The 18704-nt window shown below is 44.2% G+C and overlaps 1 protein-coding gene across 12 annotated transcripts in view; it reads right to left on the bottom strand.

Moving 5' to 3' along the window:
• The window catches only part of KPNA1 (karyopherin subunit alpha 1), a 484825-nt gene that overhangs the window by 448294 nt on the left and 17827 nt on the right, over nt 1-18704 (bottom strand). For all 12 annotated transcript variants that reach the window (XR_012656904.1, XR_012656906.1, XR_012656905.1 and 9 more), the window contains exons 4-5: nt 15194-15293; nt 11667-11761 (exon numbers count right to left, since the gene is read on the bottom strand). Coding sequence is in view for 9 of the 12 variants with exons in the window: in XM_075071590.1 (XP_074927691.1) it covers nt 11667-11761; nt 15194-15293 (195 nt within the window). In the remaining 3 variants the exon portion in view is untranslated. The remainder of the gene's footprint in view (nt 1-11666; nt 11762-15193; nt 15294-18704) is intronic.

Raw genomic sequence — 18704 nt, 5'->3', positions numbered from 1 at the left:
TAAAGGATGATACCTCACTCTCAGAGATCTTGGGAGACAGGCCAGACCTCGCTTAGCCCACGAAAGCTTATGCTCAAATAAATTTGTTAGTCTCTCAGGTGCCACAAGTACTCATTCTTTTTCCAGGTGTAACAGATCATGGAGCACCTGATGCCCCACAGGGAAAAAACGTATCTCTACCCTCTACAGACCAGTTTATGGGATGTTTAACACATTTATAGGCTTAACTTAGTTTGCATTTTGCCCTTCAATGCTCAGTATAGGTTCAATCACAGGAGATGTAATTTGCACAGTAGGGGAGCCAACATTTTGCCTAATTTAGGGCTGCATTTACAATGTGTCAGGACGTGGAGGACTGCATCTACGCATAATGAAGCACTATTTCACTATTCTTATCTTACATACAGAAAAGTGGTCCATGGAGATTACAAATTCTAATCTGAAGAAATTATTCACCTTGTGCAGTAATGATGGTTCTTCGAGATGTGTCCCCCTATGGATGCTCCACTGTAGGTATATCTGTGTCCCTGCGCTGCTGACTGGTGAATTTTGGTAGCAGCGTCCGTTCAGCTCACGCATGCACTGCCTCCCCCTTGTGGTCTGCCATGAGGCTAACCAGCATTGTGCAGGCAAACCCTCCTCAGTTCTGTCTCTACTGCAGAGTGTATTGTGAGAACTCTGAAGGAAAGGGGAGGAAGGTGAGTAATGGAGCACCCACAGGGACACACACTTCAAAGAACCACTGTTACTGCACAGGGTGAGTAACTTCTTCTCTTCAAGTAGTGTCCCTATGAATGCTCCACTGTAGGTGACTCCCAAGCAGTATCCTCCACTGAAAACTGGGGCTTTGGAGTCAAGTCCGTGATGGATGACAGTACCGTGGCATCTTCAGCAGAGTCCCCAGGATGTCAGTGTTCTGAAAAATATATGTGCAGATGCCCAGGTAGATGCTCTGCAGATTTTTGATACAGGGATACCCTTGGAGAAGGTGACAGGTCTCGCAGAATGTGTGCGGATTATAAATGGGAGTGCTAAATTGCGAATCTGATAGAGTTGGATACAGTCCAAGACCCATTTATAGAGTCTTTGAGCTGAAATCACTAGGCTTCTAGACTTGTCCACGATGGAGAGGAAGTGTCTTGGAGATTTTCTAAAAACCCTTGTCCTATCCAAATAAAAGGTCAAAGCTCTCCTTACATTGAGCATATGGAAGATGGCTTCTCTATTATCCTGGTGAGGTTTGGGATAAAAGGCTGAAAAATGAATGAGTTGGTTCACGTGAAATGTGGAAGTTACTTTGGGGGTGAACTTCGGATGTGGTCTAAGTGCGACTGTCAGGAAAGAATACTGTGAAGAGGGAATGCGCCATCAGGGCTGCTCTCTCCCTATCCTTCTTGCTAAGGTAATGGCGGTCAGGAATGCCATCTTCATGGAAAGGTGAGTTAAAGTACAAGTGGCCATGGGTTCAAAGGGTAGTCTAGTCAGTCCTTTCAATAGTAGATTGGGATCCCATTGTCTGGTAGGAAGCCTAGATTGTGGAAAGAAGTTTGATATGGCCTTGAAAAACCTCTTTATAGTCTGTGAGAAAAAACTGAGTACACTTCTACCTACTGGTGGAAGGTCACTATTGCTGCTAAGTGTACTTTCAGCCAGCTAAGACAATCCTGATTTCTTGAAATTCAGCAAATAGTCTAGGACTATGGGTAGAGTGACTGTATCCAGGGTGACTCTTTGGACTGGCATCAGATCCAGAATCTAGTCCACATCTGTAGGTAAGTACAAGGGGTAGTCATTTTCCTGTTGTGTAATATCACTTCCTGTACCTCTTCAGAGCATGATGTTTCTATATGCTGGAACCATAAAAGAGCACGCTTCGAGCCATATCATCTGTAGATTGGGATGGAGAGTACATCTCATTCTGCGAGAGGGGGTAAGAAGTGGTTGGAAGAGTCATTGGTGGACACAGCACCAGTTGTGCCAGCTAAGGGTACCATGACTATCTTGGCCAGGTGGAAGCAATCGGTATGATTACTTTTTCTCTTTTTATTTTCAACAAGACTTTCAGCAATAGAGGGAATGGGGAAAAGGCGTAAATAAGGCCCTTCTCCCATGACAGGAGAGCATCGCCCATGAACTGCTGGCTGATGCCCACTCTGGAGCAGTACTATGCACATTTCTTGTTCTGGTAAGTAGCAAAGAAGTCTACTATTAGCGTCCCCTATTGTCGGAGTAAATCATGGAGTATCACTGAGTCTATCTCCCACTCGCGGTCATGTGGGAATTTGTGGCTGAGATTGTCCACTGTGCTGAGTACTCCTGGCAGGTAAGCCACTGATATTGTAACATTGTGGGAAATGCACCAGTTTCAGAGTTTCAATGCTTCCATACAAAGAGAGGGCAACCTAGCACCTCCTTGATGTTTTATGGAATATTTGCACATTATATTGTCCATCATGACTATGGCTCTGTTTGTCTCAGAGGTCACAGATTCCGTGGATTTCCATGACTTCTGCAGCAGCCTGGATGGCCTGGAAGCCGCCTGAGCAGCTCAGGCAGCCCCTGGGCCAGTCACACTGGCTGCTGCTGGGGCAGTGTCGGGCCCCGCCGCCCCTCAGCAGTAGGAGTTTGGGAGGGGGCTCAGGGCTGGGGTGCAGGGCCGTGCTTACTGGGGGCTGAGGGCCCTCCCTGGAAGGGCAACAGGGAATCCCCTTCCTCAGCTCCTAGCTCTATGTGCTTCCTCTGCCTGCAGGCACCATCCTCAGTTTCTAGCCAATGGGAGCTGCAAACTGGGGCCTGGGGTGGAGCCGAGGCAGCACTGTGCAGGGGTGGTTTGATTTTGGTGAGCATCAACAGGAGTTTATGTTGTCTTTGTTCAGTCTACAAACTGAACTCAACTATGCTTGGAGACATTTCATGCAAAGTTTGGCATGAGCTATCACTGATGTGCCCCAGAAGCTGAAGGCAATGTCTGGCCGATATCTGAGGGATGGATTGCACTGTCTTTATAAGTGTGGCGAGACTGAGGAATCTGTGTTGTGGGAGGAGTGCTCTCGCTCAGAGCAGAGATCGGCTCCTATGAATTCCAGTCTCTGTATCGGCATTAATGTTGATTTTTTGTGCATGGATTTGTAGGCCCAGATTCTTGAATAGATCCAGAGTGGTATGGATAACTTGCTGGGCTTCGAAGGAATGCCCCTGAGGAGACAATCATTCAGGTAAGGTAGAGCATAATGCCCTGGAAGTGTAGGTGGGCTGCCATCACAGAGAGGACCTTGGAGAATACCTGGGGGGCCAATGAGAGGCCAAAAGGGAGTATCCTGTACTGGTAGTGGTCCTGGCCTAGGGAGAATCTGAAATATCTTCTCTGACATGGTATGATCAAAACGTGGAAATAAAAATCTTGAAGGTCGAGGCTGTGAACCAGTCTCCTTTTTCTAACATTGGAATAATCATCACCAAAGTGACAACCTTGAAAATATTTTTCTGCCAAAAAGATTAAGGTGCTTCCAGTCTCAGTAACAGAAGGTGGATTTCAGGTGATGCTGACAGCTTCCTGAATTCACCACATCCATAATGATCAAATTGGGAGGGAAGGGGCGCGCAGCTGAGAGAAGAGAAAGTCCGTATCTTTCACTGGCAGGTAATAATTTATATTGTCCTGCTTACATGTTGGCAGGACCAATGCTGGGGTCTGCCATATGAGTTTTGCAGGTTCCAAGGCAGCCTCGTTATTAGGAAGGGCTACGCTGAACAATGCAGAGGAGTGCAGAATGTCCAATAGGCTTATGGTGTGACCTGGTCACCTCTTGTAATGGTAGTTGTAATGCATCTGCCACCCTCCGAGCTAGCTCCTAGAAAAGCTTGAAGACATCTGCCAACGACAGAGGAGGGGGTATCACTCTCTCAGCTGGCAATGAAGATGAGAAGTTGGCCTGCTTGGTAATCTCCTCCTTGACTTCAGGCTCTTGTTCCTCTCCTAACTGTTCAGGGGGCTCAGACATCCTCAACACAGCAGCCGAAGGAGGGTTCTCATGGGCTCCTGATAGGCCAAGCTAGAGCCACGGGAGGCCCGGTGTCTATATGCCTGCCAAGGGTCCCAGTAAGGCCACTGAGAGGGTGAGAAGGGCCTAGGGTTGCCAACTGTCTAATTACACAAACCCAAACACCCTTGCCACTCCCTCTTCCCTGCCCCTTACCGAAGGCCCCACCCCACTCACTCCATCCCCCCTCCCTCTGTGGCTCACTCTCCCCCACCCTCACCTCACTTTCACCATGCTGGGGCTGAGGGGCTTGGCCTGTTGGTGGGGAAGAAGTGTGTGGGCTCTGGGCTGGGGTACGGGTGCAGAAGGGAGTGCAGCGTGCAGGCTCTGGCTGGGAGGTGCTTACCTCAGGCTGCAGCACAACAGGGCTAAGGGAAGCTCCCTGCCTGCTCTGGTCCCGCACTGCTCCTGCAAGTGCCACCCCCACAGATCCCGTTAGTCACAGTTCCCAGCCAATAGGAGCTGCAGAGTCAGCGCTCAGGGTGGGGACAGCACGCAAAGCCCCCTGGCCGCTCCAGGGGCCGCAGGGACAAACTGGCCACTTCCGGGAGTGGCACAGGGCCAGGACAGGCAGGAAGCCTGCTTTAGCACCGCTGCATTGCCTGACTTTTAGTACCTAGAATATCCCAGTTTGGCTTCAGTAGCCTCCGGGAGATGGGGCCTGATTCCAGGAGACTCCTGGCAAAACCAGAAGGGTTGGCAACCCTAGAAGGGACCCAGAGAGAATGGTACCATGGCAGCCCATACCAAGGAGGCTGGGGGTCAGACGGGTGATATAGCTAAGGTCCATGCTGAAAATGAGTACTGTAGGGTAGATGAGAGGAGTGGTGGGAGATTATGTCCTCTTGTTCACTGTCTGACTCAGCACTCAAAAATGGGGGAGCATGGCATGTCGTCACTGGCAAGTCTGGAGCTTTGGGTGGACTCGGCAGCGGGGCCCTGGTAACAACCAGAGGTGAATCCAGTTTGTCAGACAAAAGGTCTGTTGCATGCCGGAAGTCCGACAGTTCTACAGTCAGTGGAACCTGTAGCGTTCGGCAGTACTAAGACATATGCATGAAGGAGTTGGTGATGCCATCCTGATCGCAAGGTTCACTGGTGCATGGCATGCAGACAACGGTATCAACGTTGATGTCTGCACTGAAGGAGCCTTCCCTATGATGGATTGTCTAGTTTTCTTGCACCCAGGAAATACCAATGATTCTTTGCTAGTGCCCGTCGGGTCCTTAGGTAGCCAAACATGTTCTGTCAAGGTAGTACTGTGTGAGCTCTTGGTACCAGATTTAGATGGCTTCAATGATGTCAGTATCGATGATACTGAGGGAGCCAGAGAGACTTTTTGGCTCGGTCAGGGTTTGCTGTGAGGACTCACAGGCCTTTTCATAGAGATCTTGTGACAGTGGCTCATGGCTGACTTTTTAAGATCATCTCCCTTAGATATAGAGTTGTGGTGAGAATTCTCGTCATTCGGAGTCTCGCTGCGGCTTAAAGGGTGGTTGGAGGGCCACTTCCATTAGGAGAAGCTTGAGTCTCCATTCTCTATTCCTTTTGGATCTGGGTTTCAGTTGTTGGCCAAAACCACATTTCTGTGGGATGTGGTTCTCTCTCAGGCAGCAGACGCACTGTGAATGTCAGTCAGGCACTGGGACAGATTCTTTGCAAATGAGACACTTCTTGAAGCCCAGTGAACCAGGCATACCCCGTCCATGAAAGGCGGTAGGGCAAAGAAAAACAAAAAGTTTAACATAAAGGGGTTTTTTTTAGCTATATAAATAAATAAAAAGTGAAAAGTGAAAGAAGAAAAGGGAGCTCTAAAAGATTAGAGAAACAATTAATTCTGTAGAATGCAATGATCCACTAACAAATCAGCTAAAGCCCCATCTCTAGCCACAGGCAGCTGAGAAGGAACTGAGAAGGGTTAGCCTGTGCGCGCTGACTAGCCTCATGGCACAGCAAAAGGAGAGATAGTACATGCACAGGTCAAATGGACCCTGCTACCAAAATTATCTGATTAGCAGCAGAGGGATGCAGATACACCTACAGTGTCCATCAGAATACTGCTCAAAGAAGAAGCAGTGTTTCCCATTACAGTGGAGGCCACCTAGTGCAAGAGTATTGTGTGAAGAGCTCCTAATATATCACACCCTTCTATTACAGAGGAAAGAAACCCTGGCCTGTACTGAAGAACTCCAGAAGGCAGCATTTAACCTGCACACTGCACTGAAAAAGTACTTGTTATTTTATGAATTTTGAAAGAACATTTATTCTACCCCACTTATTTTATTAAACTACCATTAATCTGTGTAGATTTGGTACGGTTAGGCCAGATTTCCTTCCTTTCCTTCTATTTTCTACTGCCCAGGAAAAAATTCCAGCTACAATGAACCAGAGTGAAAGCGAAAGGAATTCCCAAGGCATAGACTTGTGACAAGGAGATTAACTTCTATTCTAAACCATAAGCACATTTCCAAAACTAACTCAAGAAAAGTTACAGATTTCCTACCTTTATCACCTTGGAAGTTATCTATATTCACGTCTAAATTTTTCATTCTGGATTGGCATAAAAACAGTTACTAACCTGCTCTGTAACTGTTGATCTTCGAGATGTGTTGCCCATGTCCATTCCACTTCAGGTGGGCACACACCCAGTGCACCAGAGACAGAGATTTTTCCATCAGTGACACCTGTCGGGGTGGCGTATGCACTCTCTGCTCCCTCGTACTGTTACACAATGGTATAACACAGGTGGAGCCACCACAGACCCTGTCTCCCCAGGTCCTTCTTACCGGACAGACGCTGATAGAGAGGTGAGAGGGTAGGTCGTGGAATGGACATGTGCAACATCTCGAAGAACAACAGCTACAGAACAGGTCAGTAACTGTGTTTTCTTCATGTGATTGCACAAGCCATTCCACTTCAGGTGACTCATAAGTAGTTCAATCCAGATGTAGGTTTCAAAGTCTACCTGAACAAGGATTGAAGAACTACTCATCTGAACTTGGCAACATCTCTGGACTGCTGAGATACAGCATAATGAGTTGTAAAGGTAGGTACCGATGACCAAGTTGCAACCCTACAAATATGTGCTATAGGCACTTGAGCCAAAAACGCTCCAGAAGCTGCTTGAGATTTTGTAGTGGGCACTACCACTCTGCTTGGAGATGGAATACCAGCAACATCAAAGCACATACGTAATGCAGGATGAAATCTTCTGCTTTGAGACTATAAAGCCTTTCATCTTATCAGCAACTGACACAAACAACTGTGATGAAGATCTGAAATACCTCATTTTAAGTAAAAAGCCAACGCCCTTCTAGCACTCAAGGTATGCAGTCTCTCCTCATCCTTATGAAAATAGGACTTAGGAAAGAAAGTTCATAAATATATGGCTTGATTGAGGTGGAATTACGATATTACTTTAGTCAGAAATTTCAGATGTGGATGAAAGTATAACTTTTCCTTATAAAAATCTGCACAAAGAGGTTCAGCTACCAAAGCTCATAACTGCATCACTCTTTCCACAGTGGTAAAAGCTGCCAAAAAATGCTACTTTCATAGAGCGATGCAGCAAATAGCAAATAGCCATGGGTTCAAAGGGAGGACACATCAACTGACTTAGCACCACAGGAAGAAATGGGAACTATGACGTGGGGATATAACCTGACCAGACCCTTTAAGAATCAGACTGGCAATTGGAGATGGAAAGTAAAAATAGCTGCCAGGTGAATTCTGATTAAACTAATCAATAGGCATTGTTGACCATAAGGAGACTCATTTCCACTTCAACATATAAGCTTATCTAGTAGAGGGTGTTTTGCACATTCCTCTAGCTTACCCATGGAGCATCCAGGCCATCAGACGGAGAGCGAGTACTCCTGCAAGTACTGTCACTGCATGACAAGCTCAAACTGACTTTAACCAGTCTGGCAACTTCAAGATGAAGTCTGGCATGTTGAACCACATACATGCAGGAGGTCATGTGTCCCAGTAGTCTGAGGCAATTTTTTACTATTGTAAACAGATGAGCTTTTAGATCTATGGAAACGTTTAACATTCAGGAATCTGGCTTGAGATTAGGAATGCCCTGGCTACTGCAGAATCCAGGACTACTCCTATAATTCGTTCTCTGAACTGGGAAGAAGACTGACTAGTCCTCATTAATCAACAGATCCGAACTCCAAAGAGGCAACAGACCCTGGATAGATCTCATAACAGCCAGTCATGTAGGTGAGGAAATACTTGCACACCTTGTTTCCTTAGGAATCCTGCAACCACCGCCGTGCATTTTGTAAATACTTGCGGGGCAGCAGACAGGTCAAAGAGTAGGACTGTAAACTGATAATAGATGTTGTTGACCAGAAGTCTTAGGAATTTCTGGAGGCTTGGATGGATTACCACATAGAAATATGAGTCATTCAAGTCAAGGGCAGCATACCAGGCACTGGAATCCAGGGAGGGGATGATGGTAGCCAGGGCAACCGTTCAAAATCTTATTTCCTTTATATATTTGTTCAAACTTCCCCTGGAGGATGGCCTGAAACCTCATTTTGCTTTTGGAATCAGGAAGTAATATGATTAAAAACCCTTCCCTCAGTGGGGGAAGGGGGATAACCTCTTCTAGAGCCCCCAACAAAGAAGAGACTGCATTTCTCAGAGGAGGACACCCTCATGACAATGGTCCCTAAAGAGGGACGGGTCAAGGAGGAACAGATGGAAATATACTGTCAAGTGTATCCCCATTCCTCCCTGCTTAGGACTCAGCACCTCTGGTAATATGCAAGCAAGCAAATAGGAAGCAGGATTCTCTATTTTTCCCAACAGGGTAAGGAGAAACTTGAATGACGTGATCTAGTACTCTGTGCTTGACAAGACCATTCAACAGATAGTTTGGGTTTCCCTGATTGTCTGGAAGAATCTGCTGAGGAAAACTGATAAGGAATTGGTCTTCTCTCATGTTTCTTTCCTTGTTTTCTAGATTGGTCAGGCTATCTCAGTGGAAAAGGCAGGTATCTATGTAGAAACTGAGGGTGGAAATGCTTTCTTTTAAGGAATGGTACGTAAATTCCCAATAATTTCAATATGGTCCTCAAATTTTAAGACTGTGGAGCATCTCATCTAGCCTCTACAAGAATGTAGGACCTTCGGAGGGGAAAGCCTGTATCCTCTGCTGGACCTCCTGTGGAAAACCCAAGGATTGAAGCCATAAACATCTCACAGATACTGCAGATGCCATGACTTTAGCCACTAAATCTGCCCTAAGGATGCTTGCAGAGAGGTCCGGCTTGCCCTTAGTCTAACAGAGCCTGGAATTCTTGTCTCGCATCCTTTGACAACTTATCTAAGAACTTCTGCATATTATCCCAGACAGAGAAGTCATATCTGGCCAACAATGCTTGTTGGTTAGCAATGTGAAATTGTAGACCAGACGTGGAATACATTTTCCCACCAAAAATGTCAAATTTCTTTGCATCTTTGTCTTTGGGGGTAGAAAAAGGACAACCCTGATACACACTCATTTACTGCCAAGACACCAAGGAACCTGACGAGGGATGCTCGTAGTCTTAAGGATATAGTACCTTCTTTTTGTTCTCTTGACTGTTGGAGGCAGCAAGGATGGTATATGCCATAAGGACCTTATACGCTCTAGGATGGCCTCGTTGATAGGGAGAGAGACTCTAGAATGACCTGCTAACTCCAGAATGTCCACAAGTCCATGAGGACTCTCCTGGACTCTCTCAACAGCGATATCAAGAGATGTAGCTACTCTCTTTAAAAGGTCTCTCTAAGCCCTGTAGTCATCTTAGACTAGTGATGTACCTCCAGAAGCAACAATCTCATCAGGCAATGACAAAGAGAAATGCAAAGGAGGCTTAGGCTGATCCTCCTGCACTGTAGTGAGTGTATGTTTCTTAGCTCAGAGGTTTACAGGGTTTTGCTCAGTACCGAAGCCATACTCCTGGACCTCATCATGTGAGTTAGCATGCTGCCTGGCAGTATATCTAAAACGGGAATATCTGGAAGCAGGAGGTATGCCCCAAGGGTTCCAATAGGGCTATGGGTATGGCATAGGACCCTAGCCATGAATGTTCCAAGGTTCCCTTAATCTGGACTGTCTTGGGACACGCAATAGGAACCAGTAACGAAACTCCCTCAATGAAAAAGGGGAGTGTCATCATCGATCTCAGAAGGGAAGGGCACAAGAATTTAACTCCGACTCTGAAGACGACCCTGAGTTGGCTGACCATGGTAGTGTGCTACATCAAGCAGTGCCAATGTCTATGGGTGCCATTCCTGATATAGCAGTAACAGGGATATCAGTACCAGGGTAGGTTCACTCCTAAACAGCACAGGTTGAGAAAACGCTGGACACTCAATGTACCAAGGACTGACCCCAAGTCTGAGGTAAGTCCATCCTCAGGTCCTGAAGATAGCTCACCTGGAACCAAAGTATCTCCTGTACCACTGGGCAGTCTGGTACCGAAAGGCAGAGTAGATCTTGTGCTGCTGCGTAGGCCTCCAGCATCATCGGTACCAAGAGGCTTTCTTGCTTTTGATGTTGTTGCAGAGAAGTATTCGAACAGGTCGGTACCAGTGAGCATCTCTTGCCAGAGGACATACTCCCTGTCCTCTTGAGTACTTACCAGGGACTTCAATCATTTAGTGGAGCTAAGTCTTAGCTCCTTGGGTGATTTCAACCTCTTGTGCTACTTCATCACTAGGGAAAGGGATTGGTGCAGGCATTCCAAGGCAATATCCAGTGGGACAATTCTCAGCTTATGCTGAAGTACTCAGTGCATACCCTAAGAGGGAAGACTCAGAAGGCTGATGCAGGTGATCTTGCCTCTGTCTTTGTTCATCCAAGGCTTAAAGTCTCCGCAAATTTGGCAGCAGTCTCAAAATGAGGGTCACTCAGCAGCTTCAATATTTTGCAGTCAGCACAAGGTTTAAACATTGGAAATCAAGGCATATCCTGGTACCCAGTAACAATAGTGAACCAATGCCAAAGGAAAACAAATGAAATTTATATTAATTTAACTATCTAAAAAGTACCATTAACTATTTACAGAAAGATAAGACATTCCCTGTAAGGGATGAAATCTTGCAGAAGCAAGCTGACATGCTCCAACTACTGATCACAGGTGGTAAGAAGGAAATCAGGAGGACCTAGGGTGGCTCCGCACTGTACACGATTATGCAGCAACACAAAGCAGCAGAGGATGCATGCATCACCTTGGCAGGTCATGCCAAAGAAACTCTTGTGCTTTGGGCATGCACATACCTGAAGTGGAATGGACATGTGCAATCACACAAAGGAGAAACAAGACAATAGTTCACTGGTATTTCATCTTTCCAGGCTGGTATTCAAATCCTATTTCTGATACAGAAGAAAGTCAATGTGGTAGTCCCCATCCTAGCCATCATACTATGATCTGACATACTCAGCCTCTTCTCAGAGGCTTAAAGCTGAAATTGCAGGAGTCCTCTGAGTTAAGATTCAGTTTCATTATTACAGCCTGGGAGGAAGGTGGTGGCTTGCTTAATGTGTACCTGCTACTAACATCCTGACATTAATTTTCATGCTCACCAACTCCATTCATAAAATAGAGGGGGGGGAATATTGTGCACCTGTAATGTACAATTTTCTTTTCGTTTGAGGAACTCCACAAACCTGGCCACCACTCCTGGTGTGCTGATCACTTCATCAATTGGTGGATTAGGCTCTGTTTAAAATAGAATGTGAAATTAGATACATAAATCTCTTTGCATGGAAATTCCCAAGTGACACCCCCAAAATCCCATTATGTTAATTTCTCTCTTTGTCAAAGAAAATTATATTTTACACTAACATTACTTAGCCCATATCAAGGACAGGGATTTACATCTGCCACAGAAAGTGGAATCCAGCACCATGATTTTGGGGACGGGTGGGGGAGAAAACACACACACACACGAAAAGAAGCTGATTCACAAAACCAACAGGCTCATTTATGAAAAAGAAAGACTACTTCCTCTGCAGAGTCATTTTGACACATGTGCATGTGGAGCAGCATGTTTAGGCCACACAAGCATCACCTAGGTCAACTTGTTGTTGTTGTGAGGATAAAACAGCCCAAACCATCTCCTCTCCATTTAATAGTCATAGATTGTAATGGTCTCTTGTGGCCTACAATCACTGAGTCTGACTTCCTGAATAATACAGGCCATAAAACCTCCCACAGGAATTTCTGCGTCAAGACCATAACTTCTTTTTGCCCTTTAGTTTAATCTTTCAGAAAAGATCTGGTCTTTTCATTTAAAGATGTCAAGTGATGGAGTATCCACCATACCCATAAGAAAGTTGTTCCAATGGTTGATTACCCTAATTTGAAATTCTGCACCTTATTTCTAGACTAAATTTGTCTAGCTTTAGTTTTCAACTATTGGATCTCATTTATTTAGCAGAAAATGCACAAAGAGCCATCTACTATCAGAAATCTCTTCTTCATGAGGCATTTTTAGCCCATAGTCAAGTCATTTAACTTTTTCTTGGATAAACCAAAACAGACCAAGTTTCTTAAGTCTCTCATGATAAGGCAGGTATTCCAGATCTCAAATCATTCCTGTAGCATCTTCTGAATCTTTTCCAATTTTTCAACATCCATTTTGAAGCGTTGATACCAGAAGTGGACAGACTATTCTATAGCAATAGTCTAATGCCACGAACAGAGGTAATAACACTTCCCTACTCCTACTTGACATTCTACTTCTTACAAATCCAAGGATCATGTTTGCCCTCGTAGATACAGCATCATATCCGGCGCTTATATTCAACTGGTTATCTACCATTATCCCCAAGTCCTTTTCAGTGCCACTTTATTCCAGGATACCATCTTCTAAGGGTGACCTACATTCTTTATTTCTAGATTCTCCCAGGAGCGGATAGTCAGGGGACAAGGAGGTGTGGGCCTCAGGCCAAAAAGTTTGCCGACTCCTGCTCTATGCTGAAAACCAACAGAACTATAATCAAAACCAGAACTTCAACGCATGTGCCAAGTTCAGACTTTCTCAACAGTTACAAAACATTCTCAAAACCAGTGCTGCCTATGGTGTCTCTTAGCCAGCTCCATTAGTGACCACTACCTAGTTTATTGAAGAAATGTAAGAAGTGATATCATCATGGACTACAACTGAGGAAAAAATATCTGAGAGTAAAGGGATCTTTAATCTACCTGACAAAGGCATAACAAGAGTCAGTGGTTAGACGTTAAACCTTGGCAAATTCAAACTGGAAATAAGGTGCAGATTAAGTAAAAGCATTTACAATTCTCTATTTGAAATATCTAAATCAAGAAAATATGTCTTTCTAACAGACAGGCTCTAATTCAACTAGAGGACATTGAGTTTAAACATAGAAATTATGAAGTGAAATTATATGGCCTATGTTATACAAGAAGTAAGACAAGATCACAACAGTTCCTGCTCCTAAAAACCTATGATTCTAAGATATTCATCATAGCTGAGGTCCTCACTAATATTAGTGAATACTGTGACTAAATGTGATTGTTTCACTTTTTACCTTGCCTCCCCAACTCCATTTCTTTGTTTTATTTACTTGTTCTCTATCTTAGATTATAAACTCTTTGGGTCAGGGATTGTTCTGTCACATGTGCCTAGTCTAATGGCCTAATCAGAGTTTCTAGGTGCTACAATAAAAAATGAATGATTTACCCTCACAGGGTAGGGAAGTATTATCCTTATTTTACAGACGGCGACCCAAGATGCAGATTGAAGGATCTGACCATAAATTACACTAGAAACCCTGTGGCACACCCACAAGTTGAACGATAAGGCTATCCATTCTTGACAATACTCCCTATTCCTCTGCTTCAGTCAGGGTACCATAAGCCTCAAAGCATAAGAAACCCATGATAATCTAAACTATTTGGATCTGAGGAATGCAAGTGTACTAAGGAGTGCTTTGAAGTGAATATCTTTTTCTTCTGGCTGAAAAGATAAAGCTTGCACAGGTGGAGTTTCACCTAAAGGAGTGATCTATTCAAGTGCCAAAGACATACCAGTTGATCAATATTTTAGCCTTATAAGAGGCACAAGATTTAAAGCCCAAACTTTCTGTGGGACTCTACAGTATCAGAGGTGGGAAGCCACTCAAGTGGACGTAGCAGTAGCTAAGAAGCTGACTGTGACCCTAACCCACTTCAGTGTCCAAAAAGCACACAACACTGGTTACAGTGAGGATCCATAACAGTAATGCCAGGAAACAGAGCAAGCCACACAAGGAGGAACTAGAAATAAAAATTAAAAAATTAATGCTCTCTTTTAAAGTAATAAAAAACTAGCATAACAAATGAAATAAAAGGAGGATGGGGGAGGATTATAGAGTCCAAACCAAAGGAGACAGCAGCCAAGACAGGAACAGTCAGACCCATAGATACTTTTAACCTATCACACTGAAAATTTGGTTCTGAGCTGGGGCATTCAAGTAGTCTTAATAATCAATGCTTTCCAAAAAGGAGCTAAACCAGCACTCCCTGGTGGGCATGATCATATGGGAATCTGCAGAGGCATTTGCTCAAGATGTAGGGTTGTTGTTTTTGAAAAAGCATGTTCAGGAAAGTTCCTATACATGTCGTGAAGGAATTACTGCCCTGATGCTAGAATATGTAGAGAGACTAGCAGGGGTTTAAAAACTATCGTGCTAAGATATCTTTCATGTCACAAAGACAGTTCATTATCCCGTTACTAGAAGAGTGAGTGAGGGGGGGATTTGATAGCAGCCTTCAACTAACTGAAAGCGGATTCCAAAGAGAATGGAACTAGGCTGTTCTCAGTGGTGGCAGATGCCAGAACAAGGAGCAATGGTCTCAAGTTGCAGTGGGGGAGGCCTAGGTTGGATATCAGGAAAAACACTCTCACTAGGAGGGTGGTGAAGTCCTGGAATGGGTTCCCTCGGGAGGTGGTGGAATCTCCATTCTTAGAGGTTTTTAAGACCCGGTTTGACAAAGCCCTCGCTGGGATCATTAGATGGGGTTGGTCCTGCATTGAGCAGGAGGTCTCTTCCAACCCTAATCTTCTATGATTCTATTATACTAGCTGGAATATAAAATACATCGCCCCACCTCAACGTTACATGTGTAAGCAGCTTCAGTACTCACCTTTTGAAAGTAGCTTCCGGAATTTCTGAGTGGCTGAGAGTTGCTGCTCTGGGCTATTGGAGAAAATCATCTCAATCATATCAGAGGTGATGACAGCACTCTGGGATTGCAGAGAAAGCAAACCAGTATATTTTGGATTGAATTCAAAGGGAAAAGATTAGAATAACATTTGCCAACTGTGCTATTGAGTTTATAAATCACACTAACAGTCGATAATATCACTTATGTAAGAAGCTAGCCAACAAAAGTGGTATTATCGACTGTTAGTGTGATCATTCAAAGGGCTTTAGATGGTAGCGCACTAATTTGTGAATCTTTCATCTCTAGAATCCAAATTTTGTTAAGCTATATGAGCAAAATTAGACATTTTCCACATCACAAAACCACCATATAACTGGCAGTATCTTATCAGGAGAAGGAAGATGAGGGTTGAAATAGTAAAGTTATTGACATATGGGTGTTTGTGGCTAGGATAAGTCATTGCCTAGACCTGTCCATTATGTTTGCTTCAAGCCATTTTTGTAGCACCTCAATTCACACAACTTGTAATTTTAAAAAAGTATAAATAATTTTAGTTCTGGTGAAAGACAGACAACCTTGATGACTGAATTCCTGAGCATGAACATCACAGCAGCAGTGCTAGCTTTCTTACACTACTGTGACCAATGTCATTCAACTTTGACCTGGAGACTTTGTCTACAGCAGGAAAAAAAGGATGCACAGTTCAGCACACATGCAGGTCCACAGGTGGAACGAGTAGTGTAGAAAGGGCTCAGATCTTCTGACCGCCAAGTCACTGAATCCTACTCTAAGAGGGAAATAGATGAAACAGATAAAAATACCTGAGCTTTCTCTGCACTTTCACTTCCACTAGTGAAGAATTATTGGTCTATATTTTGCAAGATAGGTAATTTAGGAGAAGAGGGGAATTAAATTTCAACAGCCCCCCTCCCCCCTCTGAGATTTTCATGGATGCTAATTTGAGATATTTGCAACTGTAGTTTTTAAAATTAGCACCTGTCCCATTTAGAGTGAAACACCCTCCCATGCTTTACTCCATGTCCATTTCACATAAGCTTTAAAACAAATGGTTACAGCTTTCTATCACTACTGACCTGGGATAAATTTTAGGAGACCTAGCTATGTGAGTCTCTATCTTGTTAGGGATCCACTAAGCCATCCAGGTTACTCCGTTAATGAGTTTTTGGCAGAGCAAAGCAAATCTGCACACTCATTTCAATGGTATTTCTCTGTATGTAATGCAATAACTTTTGAAAACTACAACCACTGAATTCCAAAATGTCAGGGAATGTTCTTAACATCAATGGGCAGATTCTTAGTGATTTTGGTGAAAATCAGAATATCAGTGACTCTTCTCAGGGTTCCAACAATAAGTCACCTTAATAACCCCCCGTATTCAGCGTGAGAAAGACTTGCTTGTGCTCAACTGTGTTTCAGCTCCCCAACACTACCAGTCTGAGACCCACTCAAGCACCTTCCCTTGGGCTGTGCCAGCCCTTAAGTTGCCTTTAAGGTTAACAGTAGTTGTACCCCCAGTCCCGGAGCCCCTTTGAAGCATTCCCCTGTAGTGTCCAGCCCCTTATCCACTGAACATTCACAGAAAAACCAGCTCTGTCATTTCTAAAGGCCAGCGAACACACCAGCTTGTATGATTCAACTCAGGATCAGCCCTTAGTTTAGTATCAGACACATTTATACTGAAAACAAGTTTATCATCAAAGATTCAAGAAATAGTGAGAAAGGATAATGAAAACAAAAAGGTTACATATACAACAAAATCATAACACGATTTCTACAGACTAAACCAAACAGGCTAACCTTCTGTCTTAAGACATTTATCTCATTCCAAATGTCCCCTGCATCATTTTAACCAAGGCTAGTTGTAATCCCATTTTCATGAAGGTAAATCACACTGCCCGATTACTTCTTAGTGTGGGATGAAAGAGCAGCTTCCTTATTCTCCGTATATCCGTCAAAGTTCACTGTCTGTACCCAGAATCAGGATAACACCCCACACACCCCCATGGCTTATTTTCCAGTATGCTGCCTCCCTGTTGATTTCACAACCCCCTGATGACTTCATATGCTAATGACTCTCCACTCTGTTAGCCAACAATGCTGAATTTACATGCTGACAGAGACAGGTGAATAAACATCTTTTGTCTGACAGAAAACCTGTTTGTCAACTCTGCCTTGATACAGACTTTAAAACGTGTTTTCAATAGCTCCTTACATTGTATGTGTACACATATTTCACAATGATATTAGCGATTAGTGGGTTCTATACCAAACTAAACAAAGCATGATTTTTAATCACATATGTGCTTAGATGTTCGGCTGCATGAGTGCTGTCCCTGTGCGCTATCCCAGCTCTGAGCAGACAGTTGGCACAGCAGACCTCAAGCAAACCGCCCAATGACCACAAGACCCAATAAGGTCCGAAGGCACTCAAGCAGGTTTATTGTTGACAAAATATGGTACCAGTATCCTGAAGACTGTACTGGACCACTAATACACCTCTACCTCGATATAACGCTGTCCTTGGGAGCCAACAATCTTCCTGCGTTATAGGTGAAACCGTGTTATATTGAACTTGCTTTGATCCACCAGAGTACGCAGCCCCACCCCTCCCGAGCACTGCTTTACCACGTCATATCCAAATTTGTGTTATATCGGGTGGCATTACATCGAGGTGGTGGTGTATATGTATGCCCATAACAATGGACGCAGCTCAATCAGTGGCAGAACTTCCCACTGCTCTCTAAACTGGCCAAAGACACTCCTTCTGAGACTCCATTTTATACATGAGTACAAACAAATTACATACTGCCCCTCTGACGTAGTTAACACCTATTAACATAGTCAGTTACCACCCATCACTTGCACATCTCTGTCAATGACACTGTCATCCTGACCTTATCTTTAAGAGGAGTCAGTGTGTTCTTATTACCTTCGGGGAAAGTGTACCATTCTTGGTAAGGGGTATTCTGGTACCACCCTTCTGGAATGTGTTTGCATGTGTATTTTGTGCCTAACATTTCTTAGGAATGTGTGTTTCTGCAACATCAGCCCTATTCTTGCCAGATTCTGTGAGCAGGGCCTACTTCTTGCAAAGTTAAAATGTGAGCTTTATCGCAGCAAAGTTCTGAATGCTACTTTAGTCTAGGCCTTATATCAGGACTCTAACAGAAGGGCTTAAGTTTCAGGCCTTCTCCCTACTACTACATATTGGCAAGTTTCTCTGCATCACTCAGCCTCAAGAACAAAATCCATAAAGAGTTGCTTCAGATAGCACATTTTACCCAGAGTTTTCCTGGAAAACCAACCAACCAGTCTTTCCACCATGGTGTCAAGTATCAGAGGGGTAGCCGTGTTAGTCTGGATCTGTAAAAGCAGCAAAGAATCCTGTGGCACCTTATAGACTAATGGATGTTTTGGAGCATGAGCTTTCTTGGGTGAATACCCACTTCGTCAGATGCATGTAGTGGAA

The sequence above is a fragment of the Chelonoidis abingdonii genome, chromosome 1 (assembly GCF_003597395.2).
Source record: "Chelonoidis abingdonii isolate Lonesome George chromosome 1, CheloAbing_2.0, whole genome shotgun sequence".
Classification (NCBI taxonomy): Eukaryota; Metazoa; Chordata; order Testudines; family Testudinidae; genus Chelonoidis; species Chelonoidis abingdonii.
The sequence above is the reverse complement of the archived record's forward strand: the minus strand, read 5'-3'. Positions and strand labels throughout refer to the sequence as shown.